The 24872-nt window shown below is 31.6% G+C and overlaps 3 protein-coding genes across 4 annotated transcripts; all 3 read left to right on the forward strand.

The window, feature by feature from the left end:
• Positions 1 to 1283: 1283 nt before the first annotated feature.
• LOC136989766 (tumor necrosis factor receptor superfamily member 6B-like) lies at positions 1284 to 6182 on the forward strand. 2 transcript variants are annotated; one of them, XM_067288023.1, is made up of 5 exons: positions 1284 to 1556; positions 2560 to 2899; positions 4177 to 4310; positions 5490 to 5543; positions 5619 to 6182. In XM_067288023.1, exons 1-4 carry the CDS (start codon positions 1506 to 1508, stop codon positions 5538 to 5540), a joined length of 576 nt encoding a protein of 191 aa, XP_067144124.1. In that variant the 5' UTR covers positions 1284 to 1505; the 3' UTR covers positions 5541 to 5543; positions 5619 to 6182. The 2 variants fall into 2 exon arrangements, with proteins under 2 accessions (XP_067144124.1, XP_067144125.1); XM_067288024.1 differs by having other exon boundaries at positions 5493 to 5543.
• A 1505-nt stretch (positions 6183 to 7687) lies between these two features.
• Positions 7688 to 13127, forward strand: LOC136989921 (uncharacterized). The gene is made up of 5 exons (XM_067288225.1): positions 7688 to 7895; positions 11224 to 12354; positions 12419 to 12570; positions 12647 to 12815; positions 12901 to 13127. Exons 1-5 carry the CDS (start codon positions 7814 to 7816, stop codon positions 13110 to 13112), a joined length of 1746 nt encoding a protein of 581 aa, XP_067144326.1. The 5' UTR covers positions 7688 to 7813; the 3' UTR covers positions 13113 to 13127.
• A 30-nt stretch (positions 13128 to 13157) lies between these two features.
• Positions 13158 to 15582, forward strand: LOC136989922 (uncharacterized). Its single transcript, XM_067288226.1, has 9 exons — positions 13158 to 13317; positions 13398 to 13567; positions 13638 to 13722; positions 13798 to 13858; positions 13928 to 14061; positions 14134 to 14241; positions 14393 to 14549; positions 14631 to 14723; positions 14804 to 15582. Exons 1-9 carry the CDS (start codon positions 13190 to 13192, stop codon positions 15125 to 15127), a joined length of 1260 nt encoding a protein of 419 aa, XP_067144327.1. The 5' UTR covers positions 13158 to 13189; the 3' UTR covers positions 15128 to 15582.
• Positions 15583 to 24872: the final 9290 nt, after the last annotated feature.

Here is a 24872-nt window from a genome sequence, read left to right on the forward strand (position 1 = left end):
GGATTGACCCATGTGTTTTGTTGAGTGAATGATTCAGACGACATTTAACGACTTTCATAAAGAACTTAATGGATAATGTTAAGGTTAATGAATGGTCACATTCATTCGACTCTTGTTTGTTAACGTTACGAATCGATGAATCCATAGAGGAGATTTCATTATATAATAGATTTATGCAAATGAATGTTTTGTTTCGCATGCTTTCAAGGATATATAGTATTGATCGTAAGATAAACTTCCGCATTTTCTGCGGCTAGGAAAACGTCGAACACATTTTGTCCCACGTGAAATGAAGGTCGAAATCTCGAAATGTATCAAGCACATGTTGTTCTAAGCCCCTTAGAACTTGGCTAGCAACACCTGCCTCTTTAGGGTGTGGTCCTCTTAGATTCTTTGACTTTATCTATAAAATTTGATTGTATTTTTCGATGTAAATCTTCAGTTGTTATATCTTCTTTGTTATTACTTCTAACAAACCCGGAAGAGATGTTGAATTATAACAGCTGCGGATCATCACCCTCCGGTCATTAGAACGATTGTTTCTACTCCCTTTCGTAGCCCCCTTTTTCATTAAATGACCATTGATGTTACTTTAGAAAGGTAGAATTAGAAAAGAATTACTTCATAAAGTAATAGTTTTCAGTTATTCTATCCCGTTTTCATAAAATTATTTTTGATATGGAGGAAGGAAAAAAGAATTCGACATCTGTTCTCTTCGACAGATGAATCTACCATCTGTCTCGCAGATTTTTTAAGACATTTTTTTCATACTACCGAGTAATATTAACCGAATGTTTGTTAAAATTAAGAAGCAATCTTTTAAAGTTAACTTGTATCTGTTTACTCAATATTTTTAAATGCAGCTGCCTTACGAAATGTTTCTTTGTGTAAAATATACAAATTTAATCATATCATCTTACTGTTTACCTGTATAAAATTATAAATTAAATTGTTAACCTAGTATTTATTCTGTGGAATATGTCAAAAATGAATAAATTTAGCGTGATGTACGTACAGTACATTATTAAAATTGAAGTATTCTCAATTGATTCGAACAGAAGGTTAATAGATCTGTTATTGTTTGTATTTCAAATTAAGGAGTGGGATAGGGAACAAATATAATACGAATGAGATCAAGCGAAGAATTTGTGATATTTTTGACACATTTTTTCAAATATATTAGAAAAAATTAAGTGAAATAAACGTTATTAAATTGAAAACGTTTTAACGTATATGCGTTTTAAAAATATATGTCATATTTAAATAATCTTTTTTTTTTCTTTTTTTACATAAGACAAAGGCTTAAATCCGAACTTGATTCTCTGGTCACCTTTACTCTACTCACCTTGTCCTAAGGGCGCCTCTAGCGGCCGACTATATAAATAGACGAAACGAGCAAAAGCGAAACAGTCGAAGTGGCGAGATCTTATTAGATAGGACGATAACAGATTTGTTTCCTCTATACTGGGATGTAGCCAAAAAATATCAAAATAAAGGAGAAAATAATGAGAATTTGCCTGTTATTCTCATCAGTATTATTTTGTTTAGAACTAACGGTAAGTCAAAACGCTTCTTTATTATGTAATAGATTTTTTTTCCAATTACGATAAAAAATTTTAAAAATTTTTACATGTATAAAATCTTTATTGATGGATCGAAATGGGTTTTATTTAGTTAAAGAGGGGTCGAAAAAAAAGGAATGCTGCTTAAAGCAGTAATCGATCGTTAATCGGCAATCGGGAGGCCACTTCTCAAGGTTAAATCTATGTGTAGCTGTTACAATTTAATGACATGTATCAATCCGATTAGGAAAATTAAAATATTAATTCGGTTATGGTGAAGGTCAACATGTTTCTCATCATTTTCTTCCAACTCTACACTTGCAAGGCCGTTTTTGCAAGGTTAGTTCCTATAGAAACTGATGTCGCAATAATATTCCCTCTCGGGGAATTAATTACGGGATTAAAAGACACATTAAATTAATGAAAACGTTTGACCCAGTTTTTTCCTACTTAATTATAAACAATTAATGAGTTACCTATTTTGTCTGGAATTCGTTTTGAAGAAGATTAATGCTAAAAAAATTGAGCTACGTGTCTTGAGTTAACTTATCCTTGGTATTGTTTCTTGTTGCAACTTACAGGAAACTATAACTGAAATTGCTCCGAGACATAATAGATGATGAACTTGCAATAAAGATTTCTCTCGTAAAACTTTCTCTTTTTTTTTTTTTTTTTTTTTTTTTTTTTTAAATATATATATATATATATATATATATATATATATAGAGTGGCTTAAAGAGATATTCTTCAGGATATTCCGGGAAAAGATTTTTAACAATAAAAAGTTACTTAATAGTTAAAAGTTTTATTGGGTTCGTGAGACTAAAGTGAAATGGTAGCTCTCTAAACCGATGGATAGTTAACACCATTTTTGGGGAAAAAATTGAATTTTCATGAATTCAATTTCATGCTAAATGGAGAAAATGTACAGGTAAAATTGTTTAAAATATTCAAAATGTCAGATTCATTTTGAAATTAACTTACTTCTGTTTTCCAGTTACGTGTTTCGGGACGACATAGGCACGGGTTACTTGCCGAATGCAACAAGTGTGCACCAGGAGAGTTGCTATGGAAGAAATGCAACAGACACCGCAACGCGCAGTGTTTACCTTGCCCACCTGGCACTTATCAGCCTCATCATTCCTACAAGCAACAGTGCTACCTGTGCTCAAAATGCGGAGACGGACTGTACGTCGCTCACGATTGCCAACCGACTCGCGACACGATATGCGACTCGTGCCACACTTATAAAGGTCCTCATAACGTCGATTATCAGCGAAGATGCCAGATTGGTTTTGTAAACAGCAGGAAGTCCATTCAACTGGAGAATTGGAAAAGTAAACAATTTAAACAATTTTTACTTTCAATATTAAATAGGGATATACACCAAAATATCAACCCATTCGTCAAATGTTACTTTTTTTCCCATCGCCCTTTCCTCTCTCAGGCCTCACTAATCATATCGATACATTAAGATAAGGGTAGCACCGGTTTTTTGGTGTCGGGTCTACGTGTGATTCTCGAGTCACCGAATAATCGGTGATGATGATGAAGTAGGACAGAACTGCACCATCTGGTAGACGACTACAGCTGATACCGGTGGTTCATCGCTACTTCGCTCTATTTCTCTTCAAGGTCGCATGACATCACCAGCGGAAACTGTCACATGAATCAATAAAAATAAATAAAATTAACTACGAAAGGAACGCGAAAGGAAATTTTATTCATTATTTTTTCTTTTTCGAGAGGAGCAAATTATTGAATCGAAAGTATTTTTATTTTTCCGGTATAGAAATATATTTTTTGGTTTTCTTTAAACCAACCTATTGAAATTCTTCCAAACGTGAAAATTATTTTTCCTCTTCAAATTTTTTTTATTTTATTTTATTTATCTGGTTGGCGGATGTGTACTATCTCCCCGACAATGTGTAATTGGCCGGAATAATTGTTACACGGACGAGTAATTGGCGAGTAAAACTAGTAACACTGATCTTATTGAGCGTTTTGTACCTCGCCGGAAATGGCATCCATCAATTTGGTGAATATTTTTTGGTTTAGGTGGCGAGTTGTTTAGTAGGGTGGCGACCTTGATGATTGGTCCTCGTCTCAAATTTAAATGCGTATTTTTTTATCTCAAATAATGGATAATTACTATTTCAGTAGCTGCACGTAATCAAAGCATTGATTCACTTAAGTAAACAAGTTATAGGCTATTAATTATAAGCTTATATTAGTTGATAAAACTTATTTTTAGAATGCCAAATACAGCTGAAAATTCTTTGAAAATATTAGCTTTTTTTATATCGAAAGCTAAACTAGTCTCTATCTGAAAGTAAGCAAATTTGGTGCCACAAAGATGCCTATTAACTAAAGTTTTCTCAAAAATATGTTACACTCCAACACAATTACAGACGGGAAACAGTAGAATAAAGAGAACATTTTTTGGCAAATAACAGTTTGTCGGTCTGCTAACTCCGCAGAAAGAGAGACATTAGGTGTCAAATTATGTTCTCTCATTTCCGCCCTCCTTCATTGAATAGATCTAAACTATTAAATATAATTTTCTCTTTTAATTTAATTGTTTTAATTATACTTTAATTGTTTTTAATTTCAGGTTATCAATATGATGAGGTTAAGAATCAGCAGAAGTTCCTTTTGATATTGTCTTCTGGAGTTGTTTTAACGTTTTTATGTTGTGTAACGTTTTTCCTTCTAGCAAACAGATGGTGCAAAAACGACAGATTAATGGTAAATGTTTAAATAAATCATAATTATGGATTTAAGTATAATAATTATATAACATTAATAAATAACATTATAGCTTTAAGTTTATTTACAAATGTTGGAATAATAAATACACTTTGTTAGTTTATGTCTAAAATAGGATAATAAAACATGCATTTGAATTTTATTTTTTTAAATCTTTGAGAATAAGATAAATAATGTGTAATTTAACCTATTAAAACAGAACATTTTAAAAATACTATTTTAAAGCAATTATAATTTTAGACATGTATTCAAAGACACCATTCTAGAGATCAACTCAAGCGCAATTGTTAACGTGAAAACAACTTTATTGGAACATTCTCTCTTTCTCAATATACATGGAATGTATCTCCAGAATTCGTGTTATCTTCTCCCTTCAGTTGTTAGTATTGACAGCAGAGGTTCAGGTTTTAACAATGAATCTTCTATAAATTTTTAAATTATTATGAATACTTCTACATCTTAAAATTTTTTAAAACCTTAAAAAATTTTTATTCTTAACTGTGATTCTTTCTAACCCCTGAAGATACATTGATCTTTCTTTTATCCTTCAATTTTCACAATACTATATATATATTTTAATTTCCAAGAAACTCAGAAACTGTTTTGAATATTTTATTCTATAAAGCTTGTTAAATCAATGTATGTTTATTTATCAACATATTTATCACATAAATGTTTACATAAACAATATGAGATTTATACGAAAATTCAATTTTAAATATTAAAATTACAGTAAAAAAATTATTACTTCCGGAATAATCGCAGAAAACCCACTGTTGCTTTGGTGATAATCGCGTTGATAACAAATAGTTATTTTAATCCGATAAAGATTCGAAAATTCGGGTCATACTTTTTCCACCTGTCACAGTTAATTTATAAAGTACGTTGACATGTCCTCGAGCCCTTTCACCTGCCAATAGCCAGGTGTTGGACAATCACCTAGCACTATTCGGTGCACAACAAAGAGATGTGCATCCGCTACTCCCCTATTTTCTGAATTGATACCGAACAATTCAAGCGGAAAACTTCTATTGTTAACGATCGGAGGTGACCATAAACGCACCTCTAAAACAGCAGGGATTGCAATTTTTGTATTCCTTTCTCTCTCTGTCAATGGTAACAAATTATTTACGCAATATTTTTTCTTGTTTCTTACAGAAGATGGGGTATGCCTATCACAGCATAAATACTGAACCAACAGTATTGTAAAAAGTGAGTATATTTGCGTAATTATGTTACATTAATACCATATTTATAGTTCTAACTAAGGATTTTCGCACATACCAGGACTTAAACGACTTCCTGTTGTGTTCTCCCCTGTGTTTCCTGTTCAACAAGTGATTTGCTCCGCAAAAAGGTTTCTTGATTAGAGTTAAATGATATAAAAATATGTATACACATCGAGGGGACGAATCGAATGTTTTTAAAATGGAAAAAAATACAAGAAAAACGCATATTTTTAACGCACAAATTTGCAATTTATCAAAACGTCCATATTCAAAGTGCCTTTTTTTGTGAATGAGAATGTATTATTATTAACTTATTGTAAGTTATGTTTGTGTAAAAGAAAGAGGAAAAAACAAATTCTTTTTGAAAAAATCAAAACACTTCCGCTATAAAGAATGTAGCGCCATCTGTTGTTTTAAAATTGTATCAGTTTTATAATATTTTTACGTTTGCTGTTTACGTTTTTTTAAGTGATAAATTTTCTCGAAAATATTTAGTTTATTTTTAGTTTTTTTCATTAATTTGTATATACATAAATACACATATATACACAATTATTAAATCGTTATAGTGAATGTATCTAGTCTTATAAAATCAAAATAAAACTTTTAAAAATTTAATAAATTGTGTGCGTTTGGTATAATAACCAGTTTCGATATTCATGATAATATATAAGAAATTATTATTATTATTATTATTTTGTATTCTTTATATTATATTATTCGCGACAGATGGAGACACTTATGCAAATTTTTCACTGTTCAATTGGAGAGACGAAAATTATTTTTAACTTTCAAAACAAAAAAAAAAAAAAAATTCTAAAATTATGAAATTAATAAACTAGTTTAAAGTATTGCTTATATCAGAAAAAAGTTTCGTGACATATATTTTCGCGTGAGTAGCATTACTTTGTCTGCTCACATGTAAAAGCTGCAATGCAAATGATTGTTTTATTTAGACCTATATACATGCTAAATATAATATATAATGTTAATATACATATATTTATATATTTAATTTAAATCAATTATCGTGCGTTATGTGACATAACCTGAGAGAAGTAAAAGTAACCTAGGGCTTATTTCACTTGTCTTAGGCTCTTAAACGAGATCTATACAAATGTTTTTTACTTAAAAGACTAAATTTTGGGCCCTTCTTCGTATGGACATAGATCAAGTGAACCTGTTAACTCTTTTTATATACTTGTAAATTCACAGACTTTAAATTCCGATTTTTGCAGATATAATTAATTTCAGTTAAACTTTAGTTGTTTTTAAATAAAAGGTATACAAAAATTATTCAAGTATTGAAGAGTGTTATAAAAAAATTATATAATACAGAGAAGGATTCAAAAGTTAATTAACTATTTTATAGACTAAAACTTGGTATCTTATTCAAACGTTTTATTGAAATTATTAATGAAAAAAATGCAAAAATCGATTAAAAATGAGAAGCTTTCTTGTTCAATATAATAATTACAACTCTGACGTCAAAGATTACCGAAATTTCTTGGAAACAACGTAGTTAACTCACTCTTCCAACACTATGTAATGTAAGTTCTAAAGCAATTGTACCCTTCATAATAATAATTATAATATATTTAAAACTTCTGTGATTTAATAAATAATCTTTAGACATACTAAATATTTATAAATTTAAATAAGTAAATTTAATCTTAAAATATTTACAATAAAAGTAGCTTTTAAAATCAACGCAAACGCACTTTTTAAAAATTAATTTAACCCAGAATGAAATATTTAAATGAAAATAATAAGCGGAAATTATTTAATATTTATTACAATAAAAAAGTTATTTTTTAAAGTAAATATTGATGTAAAATTGTCGAATTTTTAGTATTTTAAAGATATAATGAATGTAACTAAATGCTCAAAAAATGGAAAATGGGTGTGAAACGGTTCTATGTGCAACAGGATGGACCTCTCAAAAAGGAAAAAAAATAATGAAAAACAGAAGGAAATAACCTTGATGCCCTATATATATATAATAAACTATCTTATATATATATATATAAAGAAAATAATAAAATAAATAAATAAAACGATTGAATTTGTACAACCGAGTGAAGATCCGGTAGGAGGCAGTGCGCGTTACCTGGCAACCAACATCAACAAACCGATGACGTCACGGCGGGAGAGAGAGATGTAACACAATTAGGCGGGAAATGGAATGAAAAACGAGTATTCTGGTGGAATCGGAGGATTTAATGTCTGATGAGTAGATAATGGTGGTCAAAAATGGATAATCCTCTTTCCCATTTTATTTTTATGCATTTTCTAATGGGATGGTTAGCGCTTGTTGCCGAAGTTAATACGGTTGGTGAGTCAAAGTCGATTTTATCCACCTTTAAGTGCACTAAAATTAGATTATAACTTGATTTTATTCCAATATATAAAAATATGTTTTAAAAGGAAATATTGATGATAACGAAATACTGAATTTTAGCCCCAAAAATGTGGTTTTAGAGCATTATTATATTTATTTATAATATAGATAGACGTTCATACACGTTCATTTTTCATTATTTTACTAGAATTATAAAGATTTTTTGAACAAATATAAAAATTAGTTCAATAAATATTTCATTTTCTAATATATTTTTATATATTCGGCATCATTATTATGGTCAGAATATATAAAATACATCATAAAATACAATTCTTATCTGCATTTATCATTCTGTGCAGATGAAATTGCATACTTTAAACACATTTATGTTATAAAATAAAAATTCTGAAATCTGTATTTCTTTTTATACAGTGCATTTTTTATATACTGTACATAAACAGTTCCATATCTTCGACCTATTAAGGAGAAACATTAGACAATAATGAATATAGTGTAAGTTTTACGTCTTGAACAAGTAATTTTAAATCATCATTCATATTTTATAGTAAATCTGTACTTTATACAGATTTATTAAAACAATATGAATGATGATGATTCAGAGTTACTTACTACTGAATTATGTGCAGGGCTGGATTTGCATATACTGTAAATTAACATGTTGCAGCTTAGGGCCTCACATTTTCACGTGTATGAATATTTGGTGGAGGAAAAGGGGCTGTTATATGTTATTAGCTTAGCCACAAGTTTTGTCAGCTCTAGTCATATGAAATTAATGTACCGATTAGTAACTGAATCACGTATAGAGACTATGATATTCATATTTAAATACTTCATATACCACATAAATTTCATACAAAATTACTGGTTATAACGTTTTAAATGCTAATTAAAGCATAAAAATTCATTATTTTTTTAAAATTAAAATTTGAGATGAATTCTGCTATTTGAGGTTGAGATTTGAAGTAGTTCACCTATACGTGTGTGTGTCTGTGTGTCTATTTTTTCTAACTTCAAAATTTATTTCGCAACGTTTTATGTAAAAGTCTATGGAACTGTCACGAAACACAACACCCACACGCACACTCTGGGAACGACATAAATGTAGCCATCTGTTCTCGATACATAGATCCGACCCCGTTTTCAACACCATTTTTTTATCAACGAAAAAAAATAATAATAATTAAAAACAATCAAATTATTATACTGTCTTATGTATACAATAAATATAACTGCAATAATATTTAGGATTTAAATTATATTTAATTACTTATATACTAGAGTATTTATTGAGATAAAGTAGATTAGTTTACTAAATTAAAAAAAGCATACTTTTAAATTAGAAAAATATCTTTTAAATCAAATTTTCCACAAAAGAAATCACGAAAAATTCATTAATATTTATTAAAATGTTATATTTTTTTAGCATTACTTTCATGAACGTTTTACACATAATACAGGTATCACATAGCCCTAAATATTGAGAATATTCATTTATTTAGGTGTTTATATATTTTAAAGCAAATATAATATAGTAAATAAATAAAAATTCTGAATGTTTAATTTTATTTGAAACGTGTATCATGAAAAAGGATAAGCATAATTACCTGTATTATGAATAAAGGGAGGAAGGGTGTAAAGGATTCAAATTATTTTCATGAACTTATGAACTACTTTCCAAAAGAATCGAATTATTTTATGAAAGTATTCAAACTATTTACATGAACTATTGAATATTTTAAAGTCTAAGGAACGTAATAATTGTAAAATATTGTCATATTAAAATATAATATAATGACAACAAAATGCAAAAACAGTATTTAATAATATCTTATACAGTAAAACTTCTCTAAAACGGAACCTGAATAAAATGGAAACCTGCCAAAACGTTAAAACATTCTGTAAGGTGCAATTCCAGTTTACACAGGTTTTACTATATAAATAAAATATTATCAGTGAATACATTGAAAACATTTGAAATGATGTCCTTAATAACTGATGTTCTCTATGTATCAAATAGCCTACAGAATGATCATGAGTTCATAGCTCTCTGTAGAAGGAACTATTGAGCAAATCTCAACCAGATTTGGTACACACACTGTCCCGAGTATTGATTTACGGGAAAAACTTACTTCAAAATTAAGCCGCTACGGCGAAATTTGGCGCGGCTGTCTTTTTTAATTATGATCACCCTGTATGCTAATTTAAAACAGGTTAAACGTATATACTTAAAAAATTAAAAGGCGTATATACCAGACATTTAAATGTAACTGTAATTTTTTTTTTATGAACAGGTTGTACTTACAAACACTATATACTTACACGCAGATTACATTTACAAAACAAAATTTTACCACGAAGTGTGTACATTTATAACGTAGTTTTTCTGCAGCTTTCAATCGATGTGACATGTATTTTAGCTTTTCGATAAACGTGAAACGTGATAAATTTATTTAAGCAATCGCGATTTTGCTAGGGAAATTAGTGAAAGAAACACGAATATAATTTCTTCGTAAATGTTTTCATTTATATCTTTCTGCTCTGCGATTAAACTTTATAGAAATATGGCATTAATCACAAATTTCTCTAATTAGGCCTATATCTAAATATAATTTCTGTGAGGATGTAAATATATTTCATTTATTAATAATTAATGGACGTTGTAAAGGAAAATTTATTGATTTACCATATAAACGTATGCATAATCATTTGAGACGAGTGATTTAAATATTCCTGAGAATTTTTCCGGTATTTTTCGTTTTTTAAAACACGAAAATAACTAATTGACTGTATGAAAACTTTTTTTTCTTTTCCTTTATGAAAAATCGCTATATTATTTTCTTTCTGAATATCAATTTTAACCGGAAATTTGCTTTCTATATAATTGATTTTTCTCTTTTTTCCCTCCTGTTTAGACGGTCAATACTGTTAAAATATTTACATAGAAAGCCGAGGAAATCTGATATTTCTCCCAAGTTAATTTACCTAATGGTCTTGATTAGATAGTTAAGAAAAATCAAATCTGCATGCATTATTTAATACAGCAACCAAACATTAGTATCGATCAGAGGCACTTACACGATATTTTTATACTGTACTTTACTGAACGGGCAAATTGCATCGGTGCTTATCTTAATAGAACTTTTGGAAGATATCCATTTGCTTTTTTTTATTTAAAATTTTTTTCATACTTGCTGTAGCCTTTTTGTTATTAAAGTAGCAATATTTTCGGAAAGATAAATTTATAAAACGTATCTTTACAAAATTTTAATTTTAATATATCGATTTTTTTATTTTATAGTTGGGAAACCAGGCGATATTCCTAGTTATTACAGAAACCAGCACATCGAAGAGTTATCTGGAGATGGCGTAGATGAGTTGAGTAGCAATATAGAAGCAAGTCTTCACGCTACAGTTCCTGTTATTTATTCTTCACTTTCTCCTATCCATTCTTTAGATGTTCAGTCGGATAGTTATTTTATTTCTTCTACAAAATTCGAAACGGATATGATTATGTCTCCCACTTTAGCCATATTTTCCAGCATTGATTACTCTATAGAAAACTCGTCGGATATCAATTTAAATGGATGGCAAGTGACCCAGTTCTCCTTACCCTATCCTGGCCCTTCTTCTTTAGTTAACACTTTAATTTTCCAACCTTCTATTGTCCAACCTACTCCAACAGTTGAGGAGAGTAGTACAAATTTACTTGAAAGTAGCAAACTCAGGGAAAAAAGTTGGTGGGAAATAGTCGATGAAGTGCCGATTACTTCTCAAGAATCGCAATTTTCTTCGCCACTGCCTTCGATTGACGAGAGCTCATTTAAATCTCTACACTACACATCAGTGCCATTTCAATCAAAATTACCTTCATCAGATATTCAATCCTCGACAATGATACCCGATTTTTCCACTTTAATACTTTCTACCCCATCGTATTCGGTAACTAAACAATCTGAAAATACAGAAGACGGTGCTACATCTTTGTATGTGCCAACGGAGCAGTTTTTATCATCGGATGATATTTATTCCGGTCAGGAATCAACTTACAGACGTCATTTATCAGTACCAGATTCTTCATCAGATGACTTGTCTGATCGTTTTATAAAAGATTCAAGTGGCCTTATTCAGTCATTTGATAGAGGTTTGTCGAGTCTCTATACTCTTACGTCCACTAGTCCAATTTTCGATATTGATCAATCCTCAAGTGACCTTACTGTTACAACTAAAGAAACTGACTCGGATCGATTTCTCGTTAGTAAAATCACAGATTATACTTCAGTTTTACATACTGAAGTAGTATTAATCTCTTCAGAAATACCGGAAATTATGTCCAGCACAGAAAAATCCACATTAGTGACAGATGAAGTACCTTATTTTGATTCGATTGAAAATTACACTTTAGCAGACATGAGATACTGGTTAAGAACAGGTAATTGATTTAATTACAATGAAAATTAATTAAAAATCGAATTAATATCTGGAAAATATTTCAGTGATAAGAGCAGAACCGAAGAATCTACCAAGCAATTTTCTCAATCTTACGAAGAAACGATTAGAAAGAATTTACGATTTGGCATTCAAGCGTTCCAGAAGGATGTCTAGAAACAAAAGAGAAGAATCTGCTACTGATAATATTAAAATTCAGGTACATTTAATGACTCGACTGTTAACTTTATTATCAAATTTTAGTGGTAAAATCATCATTATTTTCTAAATTATAGTTCATAAGATACATAGCCGATTGGAAAAATCAAAGGGTAGAATTAGTGTATACGGTCGATTATCTCGGAGAACCGATTTTGGCTGAAGTAGCAATAAGCGTAATGGACACCATAAATAACGAAGAATTTTCAAGAATAATCTCTTACGATGTAATCACTAAAGTAGAAGGTTGAATATAATTTATATGTTATTAAATTTAAAGATTTAATGCTTTATTTATGCGTTAAAAAAATGTTATTTTTTTCAAAAACAGCCTACTTGCAAGAGAAAGAAGAGGTTAAGAAAATGAAACCTTGGATAATTTATGCAGTGATTGGTGCAGCTGGATGTTTTCTCTTCTTTCTAGTTTGCGTGATATTTTTATATTGTCGCTATTGTCACGTCCATGCAAAAAAAATGGACGTTGAAACTGATAAGAAGAAATCTTTCGGTGAACAAAACAGACAGCAGGTTGGCCTTGCATAAAAATTAGTAATTTTAATTTGATAAAACTGCTTTTTAAACTAATAATTTACTTAGGTATTTGAAGAGATACAGATCGAATGAAGATAGTAAGCAAAGACGATAAAGCAACAGAATGGGAGAGGCCTTTACCTGCATTACCAAAAACTTCAAAGCAGAAAAGAGATGAGATTATGAAACCAAGAATGAAGAAAACTAGTAGTGAAAAGTAAGTTCTTATTGCTTATAAAGCATGTTTTAAAGTTTAAAAACTACTTTACAATGTAAATTGTATTCATTTCTGTTTAGAATTTTATTAATAACTGTTGAGACACAAACTGAAGGTTATTATAATCCAGCTTATGAATCAGATATAACAGATTCTTCGTTATCTAGTGTGACTTCAAATAAATCTTCACCAGATAAGTGTTCAAAAGAATTTAAAATATATCATCCACCCGCGAAAAATGTGAAAAGTTGTAAGTTATTTAATTATATATTAAATGAATTAAGTACTGAATAAGGAGAAATGATTATTTCATTAATTAGCTAATGAAGAAGCAGAGTACAAGTCAGCGTTGAAAGATCACATGGATTCTTCTGAAACAGATGCAAACAAATTGAAAAATATATTGTTAGTGAATCATTTAATTAGTTTACAATTTAATATTTGACAAAATAAAATAAATAACTATTAACTATGTTGTAGAGATTCATCTGTTGCGGATGATGCACCGCCATTCGAAAACGATACGCTGTTCAACAAGAAGGTATAATTTTATGACTTAATTGCGTAGTTTCTTTTCACTGACTTTGAATAATCGATTGTAAATTTATAGTTAAGTCATGCCTTCTCGGATACTGACGCAGATAGAGTAGAAGCAGAAATGCATTTAGGTAAAGTGAGACAAAAAATTGGTGATCTCTTGGATGATGCTTTCGCTTTTACAGGTCCTAAACGTGTATATAGCAGGTAAGCTGTATAGAAAATTCAATTAAAAATTATGAAAAAGTAAAATTAATTTTAGTAAGTTATGTATATTAGTTTTAGGAACAAACAAGTTTTGCCGGAGAGTAATAATTTTCAAAGGTGGACCAGTTTAAGATCACCAAATCGACATCAATACTTAACGACTCATCCAAACGCGAAGAGGTATAAGATTTACATGAAAAGTTTAACTAGATTATGTTAAACTGTACCTTATCAATTATACTATAATAAACCTTATAAATCTGTTTATAGAATAGATAATTTTGCATCTGTGAATACATTTTAAAATTCATTAAATTGTAAAAAATTGCAGTCTTGAATCACTGCCTGATGATAAACATGCCGAAATAAGCTATCAACCTCTTTTTACCGATATGCCTCCTCATAAACAACCTCCTACAAAACCCAGAGTGGTATGGTCCATTTATAAAGTGGGAGAAGAAATTTCAGAACCAGCAAAAGAACTACAAGTAAATAGATTCATTTGTTATTAATTCAATTTACATCACGAAATTTTTCCTTAAATTATTGATCAAAAAATCACTATACAGGAACAAGAACTGGAGCATTCTCCTCATTCTGTTATACCTGAAAAACTTTTCGAGCATCGAACATATCCTACTATTTCCGTTTCTCAAGCTCAGGTAAGAAGTATTTTAGTTTAATACAAGCTCAAACGTTAAAATTATACTAAATATTTCCTGTAATTTATATTTTTTCTCAGCCATTGTCACCCTCGTCTCTCGTTCATCCCAGTTTCCGTCCATTTTCTGCACCAACCATAGCTACAAGCGCTGTCAATTTACCTTATGCCACGCAGACAAGGTTCAAAAGTCAACCATCGAAATCCATTATTCCTATGGTAGACGTGCATCCTTATCGTGCACCGTATAAAACAGAAAGGTTAGGCAATAAGCGAGACGAAATTGATACAGCTACCGTTTTAAAATTTCGTCAACCCGCTCAATCAGTTATTCAAGCAATTAGAGACGAACTGAAAAAGTTTAATACTTCCTTTCCTAATGATGATACAGAAAGTTTTGCGTAATATTCCAAATCTTTTAATGAAATAAAATATAAAAATAAAGCAAAATCCCTAGCCAGATACATTAAAATATCCGCTAGTTAAAGATTTTTATTACAAGAAACTGGAGTTATAGTTACTTTAGTCGGAGAAAAGTAAAGGTCAGATGGCTCCTTCTGCTTATTCTAATTGTCCAAATAAGGTTACATTTCTTTTATTTATGATACGCTCTTCTTTAAAGTGGGTTTTTGTATCATTTTGTATACAAATTAAACAATAGCAAGACTGAAAATACCTGCAATGAAGAGAACTATGTAAAACTTTATGTCTGCTTATATTGAGAGTGAGGATTTACAGTACAATTGTTTGAGATAGTCTCACACCAAGGACAATCCAATTTATTTAAGTGTTATAATATATCATGGCTCTTCTTTAAATATTATTATTATACAAATTGATTCAAAAAATACTTTACATGCAGTTCATTCCATTCACAGTATGTGACTAGAAACATCGAATTTAAAAAAAGAAAAAAAGCAATTTTTAACGAATGAATTTTTTGAAAAATATCTTTATTTTAAATTAAATTGTATTAATTAATAATTATTGATAAGGGGCCATCCATTAATTACGTGTACAGATTTAGTGCCCTCCCTCCCTGTGTATACAACGATGTGGTTTTCACAAACTTCTCCCTCTTTTAATTACGTGTACAGTACATAGACAGTTCATTGAAAAAATTACTTTAAAAGTTTCGCAATATTTTCTGATAGTTTATTCACATGACTAATAAATAAGCCCATAAGAACAAATTCGTATATCACCAATATCATTAAAAGACCCTCCACGTAGACGATACCCCGACCTTCCCACTCCATCGTGTACAATGATGTACTTACTGTACTTTTCGCGACACCCTTTATCCTTGAACTGTACATGTAATTAATGGACGGCTTTTAAATATACATATACTCATAATCTTAGGCATATACAGTAATTTAAACTTTTGTGATATAAATATAAAAGGTGGCCAAAAAGTTAACCGAGATAGTTAATTTATTAAATCACCAAAAAACATACGATCTGTTTTAAATATTTGTAAAAATATATATATATATATATATTTTTAGATATAGATATATATATAGATACCTATACCTAGATATATATATATATATATATCTAGGTTAATTTTTGAGCCACCCTATAATAAATCTTTAGATAAAATTAATATGAAATTGTCTTTAAGAATTTCTGTCGCACGATTAAAATAATTTATCAAATAAAATATTCTGATGATTTTAAAAATATAATCCTAACCATAAAATTAACATTGCTTAAATTTAAATAATTCTCAAACGAAAATTTTGATATCAAAGTATTTCACGTGTGGTTTATATTATTACAAAATATAGTCGAACCTCCAACAACGACCACTTGTTAACGGCCACCATTTTTTCAGGAACGTTTTTTAAAACAAAAATTTATACAAAATAACTTCCAAACAACGGGACCTCCTCTGAGCAACGGCCATTTTTTTATGTTCCCATTAGTGGCTGTGGTTCAGAGGTTTTTTGGTAAATGAGATCTGGACAAATCATACAATATATAAATCATCTAATCTGATCTTTACTTTAACGAAATGTTAAATTATGTTAATTATTGTATTATATGTATTTTAAATTATTAGTTTTTTAAAAGTGCAACACGATAAAAATGATCTGGTGAATTACCTATATAGAAAATTTCAAAAAGTCTAGAAAAAATTTAAAGAACATATTCCCGTTTCGCTTCAATTCCAGGCATCTATGAAGACAAAAAGAATTTTGTTTATTTAATCGATGAAGTATATAGAGATCAGTATCTTGACAGGTGACATATTGTTAATCAAAGCCGGATTTGCACATAAACTAAACAAGCTGCAGTTTAGGGCCTCACATTTCTACTTGTTTCATTATTTGATAGAGGGGAAGGACCTATTATGTATTATAACGTAGGGCCACAAGTTTAAGTCATGCCCTGCTGTTCATTTATTTGCAGTTCTTGTCAATTTGTGAAGGAAAACATTAACATTATGTCGCCTATCAAGCGATGCACAAGTCTGTGAAAGTTGAATAGAAACATATTGAATGCATACTTTGAAAATATGTGCTTCGTGGTGTTCTGTGATTCTAGACTTTTTGGATATTTTTAAAGATGAGTTGTTTAATTTATGATACTAGAATATTAAGAAAATTCAAATGTGCTTCTTACAGAATTGAAAAAAAAAGCATTTATTAGAATAATATTAAAAAGTAATCAACATATTATATGTTCAATCTGCTATATATCATAACTAGGAATGTATACATATATAAATCCCAGTTATTAAATAATTTTTATAGATCTTTTAAAATTTTATATATTTAATAATTTTCTAAAATAATTTAAAATAAATATTTAGACATTTTTTTTAGATATTATTATAAAATGTTTGCCATGATGTTTTTTTATTTGTTTAGAATTTTATTGGGAATAAAGGTCATTTTTATATAATAACGTTTCTGTTTTTAATTATAAATATTCCGAAAGTTATTAATAAGTGAAATATTTTTATCAATAAATGGTTATAAATAGCGTTTAGTCGAATTTCCTTATATCTATTATGATAATTACGATTGAGCTATCAGCAGCCCAGTGAAGAGTACGGACACCGATAAAACCTCCTAACCACATTTCTCCATCTGTTCGTCCAAGCGACCCAAACGGATCCGACCCGCCATTCTTTTATTTAGGAGAGATTTTTCTATATTCCTTCCTTCAACACCACGGTGATATATTCTTACAAAGAAAGAAAGAAATCTATTTAAAAATTGAGCTCTCGGGTTCCCCGAAAAAGACCTGGGCACCAGTGGCGTAGCGAACATAACTGGCGCCCGGTGCACGACACTTTATTGGCGCCCCCTCCCCCTTCAGAAACATATAGTTTTTCTTGGAGACCATTTGGGCGCCCCTCTGCGAGTGGCGCCCGATGCATGATACAACCCCTTGCACCCCCTCGCTACGCCACTGCTGGGGATGTTGCTACAGCAAAGTCTTCCCCCTCAGTCAGGGCTGCTCACCAATGGCAGAATGGATAAAATCGCCGAACATATAGTTGGTCGTTGGTTCGCGCCTGACCGATGGGCTGGTCACGCAAAATTTTTCTGTTTTCTTCACCTTAATAGGAGCCAATTTTCCACAGTTCTCCCGAGAGGCAACCTCTCTTGACAAATCGCCCACGTGTTGCGTCGTCTTAGCCCGTCCATCAATAATTAGGACTGGAGTAATCATCATGATGGTCCTAAAGATGTAATAAAATCATTTGTATTTTATCTAATACAGTTTTTTATTACATTCGAAGTAGATTAACTTGAACATTATTTTAGATCAAGACACTGTATTAGATATGTTTAAAGAAATATATATTTAATTAGTAACGGAAACAAAGTTATAAGATGTAATGAAATATTTTTTGAAAAAACGTCCGTCATTATTTACTTTACTCTAGCACTACAACTTATTTTTAATTTTATATTTATCTAAGTTTCGTGCCAGTACTGTTTTGGATAGTCTTACTTTTAATCGCTTAAGCTGTATTAAAGTTAGGCTAAGATACACGTAAGAATATGGGACGATCCTCTCCCTTATAAAAAACGAATTTTGTGGAGATACTATGAGCACATTTAAAAAATTTAAGAGGCTGCGGTAAAAGTTAAGAAACACAGCTTTAGATTAAATTAGTAGCACTGTACTTTATTCAATTCATCTAATAAGGCAAGTTAGATTAGATACTATTATAAATTAAATTAATATACGATGGTTGAATCGCTATCATATATTAGGGGCGTCAACCATCGCTTTGAAGAACCCGGAAAGGAATCCGGGCGAGCATCAGAAATTTTTTTGAAGTGGTCTATTCCGGATTAGCCTATGTCGGGCATCGTTTTTCATTGTTTGGCAGAACCCATTATAGGTATAATTATAAAGACTTTTTTAGTGTCCATAGGGCACAGAGACAAAAATGAAAAGATAATAAATAATATATTACTAGAACTTTATAAAATATTTCAATTATTATGCATATAAATTTATATTTTCATATAGATTGATGTTAAAGGGAGAGAATGATTTTTATCTTAGTAATGTTAATAATAAAAAACGAAAAATAGATTTAGAAATTGTGGTAAATAGTCAGAGAAACTGGCATTTCGTTTTAATTATACACTACAGGAACGGAAATTAAAAATAGCTTCGTTGATCACAAATTTTACTGTCACATTTATATAAAGCTACGCAGACTAATAAACCTGTTTTATAACTGTTAAACTCAGCTATAAATACATAGAGGAACAACTGTTACTATCGATTATAGTCTGTTATTGCACGGAGTCAATCAATAACACTATTTTCAAAAGTAGATCATCATAGTAATAAATCTAAAAGGATACTAGTCAATGACTGAATTCTGTGTATTAAACACAGAATTCAGTCTAATGCCTTAATCATTTCACGACTAAAATTAATTTAGTCGGTGAAATGATTAAGGCATTAGACTGTCAGTTTACCGCTCCCAGGGACCCGGGATCTATCCGGGCAAGCAATCCCCAGGAATTTTTTTGAGGGCAGTCTGTCCCGGATATGTAGGTCCCTCATCATCCGACTGCTCTGATTGTGGGCCTGGCCAAATCCGGGATGGGTATGAGAAAAGGACATCAATGCCCACAGATGGAAAGTCCTTAAACAAATGTTATACAAATTTCGTCTGCATGAGCTATAGGCAGGTCGCATTTATGAGTTAGCGTCCTGGGCCGCGCCTATGAGTTTCTGTAAAGAGGACCTCCACAACAAAAAAAAAAATATAAATATAAATAAAAAAACGAAAGAAGTAAGAAATGATTTATGAAACAAAATATAATAGGTTATATTTATAAATACCGTATCAATTAAAGTAGATAACCCTATAGTAGAATTTGTACGGATGTTACAGGAGCTCCCACAACTGTGAGTACCCTGGGTCCTTCCATAAAAATAAATCCATTCTTGGATATAGACTTCCATTGTCTTTTTCTATTTTTATTCAATATATTTATTGGGTGCCTTTTGAATTTTGATTTTAAATTCCTTTCATAATTCGAGTAATAAATCTGTTAAAACTTGGGAGCTTTTCTAATTAGATAATATCTCAACATACATGATGGGGCCAAAACTAAACTGAACTTCAAAGATAACTTTCATTATTAACGAGCAAGTTTTTACAGAAGCCACCTTCAAAATAAACATGTACAGTTTACACACTTATGGCGTTGTTGTGATGGAGAATCCAGCATTTTGCTTGCCAGAGATGAAGCTATTATCACTTTACTGTGTCATAAAGGCGATCGAGAATAATACAGAGTAGGGTGCCTTGTTGATGGAACTACTGAAAAATAAGCTCGTAATGCATCAGTTCTTTCACATAAAAACATCCACAATCGTTATCCGTTGGATCCATCGAGACGAACGGTTTTCTTCCTTGGTGAAAAGACTAATCTCGATGTCAACGAAACGTGATTATTCAACAAGTCATACAAGAAACACCAAGTATCTTCACCAATAGTCGCTCTGTTTAGAATATCCCAGTTTATCAACTGTTCAATGTGTGCACATTTTTTACGTTAAGCCTAACAGTGGCTGAATGGATAAAACTACCGAACAGTAGTAGTTGGTCGCGAGTTTGTGCCTCGCCAACGTGCTAACCGCATGGAGATTTTCTTCGCGTGTTTAATACCAAAATAAAGGTTAGTTCACATTGAGCGCGATTCGATGGCGAAAGCGAAAAACAGAGGGAATAACACGTCAGACATGACGTCGTTTCCGGCGAATTTTACCATTTCGCGAATCGCCGAAGTTCGGAACTGTCGAGCTTTTTTTCGCTAGCAAAAAAATTTCGCTACCAATCGTATTCCCGCTAGTTGTCATGTGGTTCTTATTGTTTTCAAGATGGCTACAGAAACTTTCTCACGCAATAGAGTAAATGTTGTAATTACGGATTTTTAATATTTCTCTCACCCAGCATTGTTTTCTTTTCGTCTTATCTTTCTTTCTTAATAAATAAACAAATGTGGTTAACGACAAAATATCGGAAGCGGCCATTTTGTTTTTCGAGATGACGTTTTCGCTTGCTTGCAAATGATTGACTGCTTAAAATTAGCAATCGCTTTTCGCTTTTGATTGTATGGGTCAATTTCGCTAAGCGAATAACAATCGCTTTTCGCATTCGCTTTCGCTATTCGCTCAGTGCGAACTAAGCTTTAAGCCCTGGTCACATTATACGATTTTCAGCCGCGCAGGCGACTGCAACCGCGACGGCTGTTCCCGTTAATTAGTAATCCCCCCTCGAAAACAGGTGCGACTGCAACCGCAACTAGAAACAAAAAGTTTGTTCTACTCGCGACGATTGCAAACGAGCATTCAATCAGAAAACGTCTTTGTGCCACGTCGTACTTTGTGTTGTATATTTGTCAACATATCTTGATTATAACATTTGTATTAATTCAGTTTCAGTACATTTAAATGCTATTTTGATATAAATCAAATCTGAATTTATAAAAGTTATTGTTAGATTTATTTTAAAAAGTTTGATTACTTTTAATAATATACAATTGAATAAAATAAATGCTGATATAAAAGAAAAAAAAATATATTAAGCTTGAATTAAATAATTCAAGCTTTCCTCTAAACCACTTCAACCCTCAAATATTCACTTTTATAAGATTGATAAATAGTATCTAAAACTTCCGGGATAATGACTGATATCGAATTATGGGCCACTCTAAATTGATATGCCAAACTACAAAACGTTTCGCCTAAATTATATATAAGTATTGCTATTCATACAAATATATCCCCTATAATCTTCGGCATCCGAAAGCCTTAATTCATTCATCAGCTGGTGAAAGCACGATTGTTTAGCCCGTTGATTTTCATTTCGCCAAGTTTTAACCCAGCATGAACGTTTTTTCTTATTTTTCTCTTCGTATATTCTCGCCAGCTCTAACAAAATTAGCGCCTTTTTTCTTTTATTCATTCCAGAAAAGGAACTGCTTACTATTTTAATAAGAAAAGTAGCTAAAATTCCGTAAATACTCTGAAGTCAGTGGCGTGCTGTCATTGGAAGCGGTGGAAGCGCCGCTTCCACCTTCCAATGACCTTCCCTTGTAGTTTCTAAAATATAAATTTTCATATTTTAACGTACTTTGAATTAATTAAAATTAATATTTTATTATAACTGCATCATATATCTTATTAAAAAATTCGGTTAATGTTACCTTAGGTTCCGAGATGGCGGCGGTGGGAATTTTTCCCTATCTTGGCGACTGCGGCGGGGAAAAATTTTTTCCCTAGAGTCGTGACGTCGACGCCGTTGAGAATTTTTCCCCGTTCGGTTTCAACCCTGAGATCGACGTTGCCGAGTATCCTGTAACCTCGAAACGGCGACGGTCGTGTGTAAATTTGCGACGGTAGAGGGAGCCTTTTCGTGACGTCGTGCGAGAGTAATATCGGCGGGAAATTCGTAGTTGTGTTACGAACGAATATGCAAATGCTCGATCTGTGACGTGATTTCTGTTCATTTCAATGCAATTTTATGCAAATCGACTAGTTTCCAGTTGGAATCGTTTACTGCAGTGTTGCTACGAATTGCGTATTGGAATATTTGATGTTTATTTTTCTGGTTACGATATTTCATTTTTTTTCCTCACCACCTCCCCGCGTTTAGTTTGTTGCCAATTATTCGATAATGAGTAGTTTTGCCGATTTGAGTTTCAACGACGAATTTCGGTCGAGTTGCACCACACGTGATTTCTACAAGTTAATGGAAGACGACTTCTTGGAGCTAGGTTTGCCTCCCCGTATCGATAACGCATTGAGATTTCCGAAATTTGCTGTAAAATTAGGCATACAGCCGACCGAGTCCGTTTGCATTCCGTGCGATTCTAAATGCAAATTATATCATCGGAATAATAGAGAAAGCTGTTTCTTGCGAAGTAGTAAGTGCGGAACGAAGACTTCTGCCTTTGAAGGAACATTTAAAAGTAATTTTGGCCACATTTCTTGGGGTTGCATTCTGTCGTTTATATGGCCAAGTAGTAATAAATCGAACAGAGGGAAACGCCAATCGACCAATAAAAGAGCAGCCGAATCGAAAAGAACAGGGAAGAAAAGAGCCGTACCAAGAGAAAAGGAAAGTATCCAAGCTGGCAAAACCGAAGAAAGAATGGATCGGAAAGGAAAAAAAAAGTAGGAAGAAGTAGGCAACCACCATCGAAAAGTGAGTAAAAGTATTCTTTTTTTTTTTTTTATTTTTTATTTGTTATTTCGGATAACGTCCGCGGAGTCTGCAGAGAAATTCAAGATGGCGGCCGGAAACGCGGCCATCTTGAATCGAGGGAAAAATTTTTTCTCCGTCGCAGTCGCCAACGTAGGGAAAAATTTCCCCCGTCGCCATCTCGGAACCTAGGGTAACATTAACCAAAAATTCTATATTATATGTGAAAAAAACGATAAGATCGCTATTGTATATTCGAATGTCAGTGGCGGAATGGAAGCGCTTCCGAGACGGCTTTCAAGGCGAGAATAACTGAATGGTGTAAAGCAGCCAGAGGGCATTGGCTCATGCGCTTTACAGAGCACCAACCTCGGCCGGTTTAGCTGGTGGAAACTACACACGTGTAACGCTTCCAACGATTCTATCCCTTAGCCACTGGGAGCTATCTGGCTAAGTGAATTGGTTAAGATTTAAAAAGTAAAGAGTATTTAATGTAATTTTTATGTATTTTTTTGCAAAATTATATTTAATTACAGTATAATTAAAAGAAAATTATAATTATATTGACAGATTTTCAGACATAAAATCTTTAGAAATTTTATCACTTTTAGATGTTTTTCATATTAAAATTATTAACAATTTTTCCAAGCGTGTTTTAATTCTTTAAATTAAGTAAATTTTATGGGAAATTTTATGATTTATCTAAATTACGTAGCGAATCGCAATATTCGTGTCCGGACTATATTGACAAGTAACTCTTAAACATAAAACATATTATAATTAATATCGATCCAAACAAAGACGTACTAAAAGAATTGTACGATTTAATATCATTAATTTTTACGGTACCATCTACCAGTGGGTCTGTTGAGTGCAGTTTTTCGACCACGGAGCGAATTCGGACCATATTGGCCAGGTACACTCGGACGGAGGAAAATTGTCGTCGCTAGCATTGCTTTCGATAGAAAAAAGCTTTTAAATACGTCGATGAGTCCGACACGACTTTTATGATAAAGTAATTAACGACTTTGCAGAAAAAATTACGGAATAGAATTAGTGGTTAATATTACCTATGGTATCGAAGATGGCGACGGGGAAATTTTTTTCCCTAGCGACTCGTCGGCGATGGGGAAATTTCTCCCCTCTCTACTTTCAAGATGGCCGCGTTTCCGGTAATCTCGAATCAGATTCTCGAGTGATAATCTCTACTGGGGGCGTACCCGTACTATCTGTCGCATTATGCAAATTAATACTAATTTTTCGACGAGAGGAAAGTTTCGACGTGCGGTACGTCTATCGAAAACCGAAAATTTATTCGTAAGAGAAGTCTTTTTTTTTTTTGTGATTTAGGTTTGTATATTTCGAGATAATTCGCATTTTGTGTGATAATATTATTAACGATAGCTTTGTTATTTAATTTGTAGTTTTTTTTTAACTCAAGAT

The sequence above is a fragment of the Centruroides vittatus genome, unplaced genomic scaffold (assembly GCF_030686945.1).
Source record: "Centruroides vittatus isolate TY-2023 unplaced genomic scaffold, ASM3068694v2 scaffold_769, whole genome shotgun sequence".
Taxonomy (NCBI): Eukaryota; Metazoa; Arthropoda; class Arachnida; order Scorpiones; family Buthidae; genus Centruroides; species Centruroides vittatus.

Excerpts from the sequence above, each read along its gene's own strand:
- LOC136989766 (XM_067288023.1), top strand. The coding sequence starts at position 1,506 with ATGAGAATTTGCCTGTTATTCTCATCAGTATTATTTTGTTTAGAACTA. Across the intron at positions 1,557-2,559 it reads TATTTTGTTTAGAACTAACG|TTACGTGTTTCGGGACGACA; the intron begins GTAAGTCAAAAC and ends TCTGTTTTCCAG. Across the intron at positions 4,311-5,489 it reads GCAAAAACGACAGATTAATG|AAGATGGGGTATGCCTATCA; the intron begins GTAAATGTTTAA and ends TGTTTCTTACAG.
- LOC136989921 (XM_067288225.1), top strand. The coding sequence starts at position 7,814 with ATGGATAATCCTCTTTCCCATTTTATTTTTATGCATTTTCTAATGGGA. Across the intron at positions 7,896-11,223 it reads TGCCGAAGTTAATACGGTTG|TTGGGAAACCAGGCGATATT; the intron begins GTGAGTCAAAGT and ends TTTATTTTATAG. Across the intron at positions 12,571-12,646 it reads CTGATAATATTAAAATTCAG|TTCATAAGATACATAGCCGA; the intron begins GTACATTTAATG and ends TCTAAATTATAG.
- LOC136989922 (XM_067288226.1), top strand. The coding sequence starts at position 13,190 with ATGAAGATAGTAAGCAAAGACGATAAAGCAACAGAATGGGAGAGGCCT. Across the intron at positions 13,568-13,637 it reads CGCGAAAAATGTGAAAAGTT|CTAATGAAGAAGCAGAGTAC; the intron begins GTAAGTTATTTA and ends TTCATTAATTAG. Across the intron at positions 14,062-14,133 it reads CCTAAACGTGTATATAGCAG|TTTTAGGAACAAACAAGTTT; the intron begins GTAAGCTGTATA and ends TATGTATATTAG.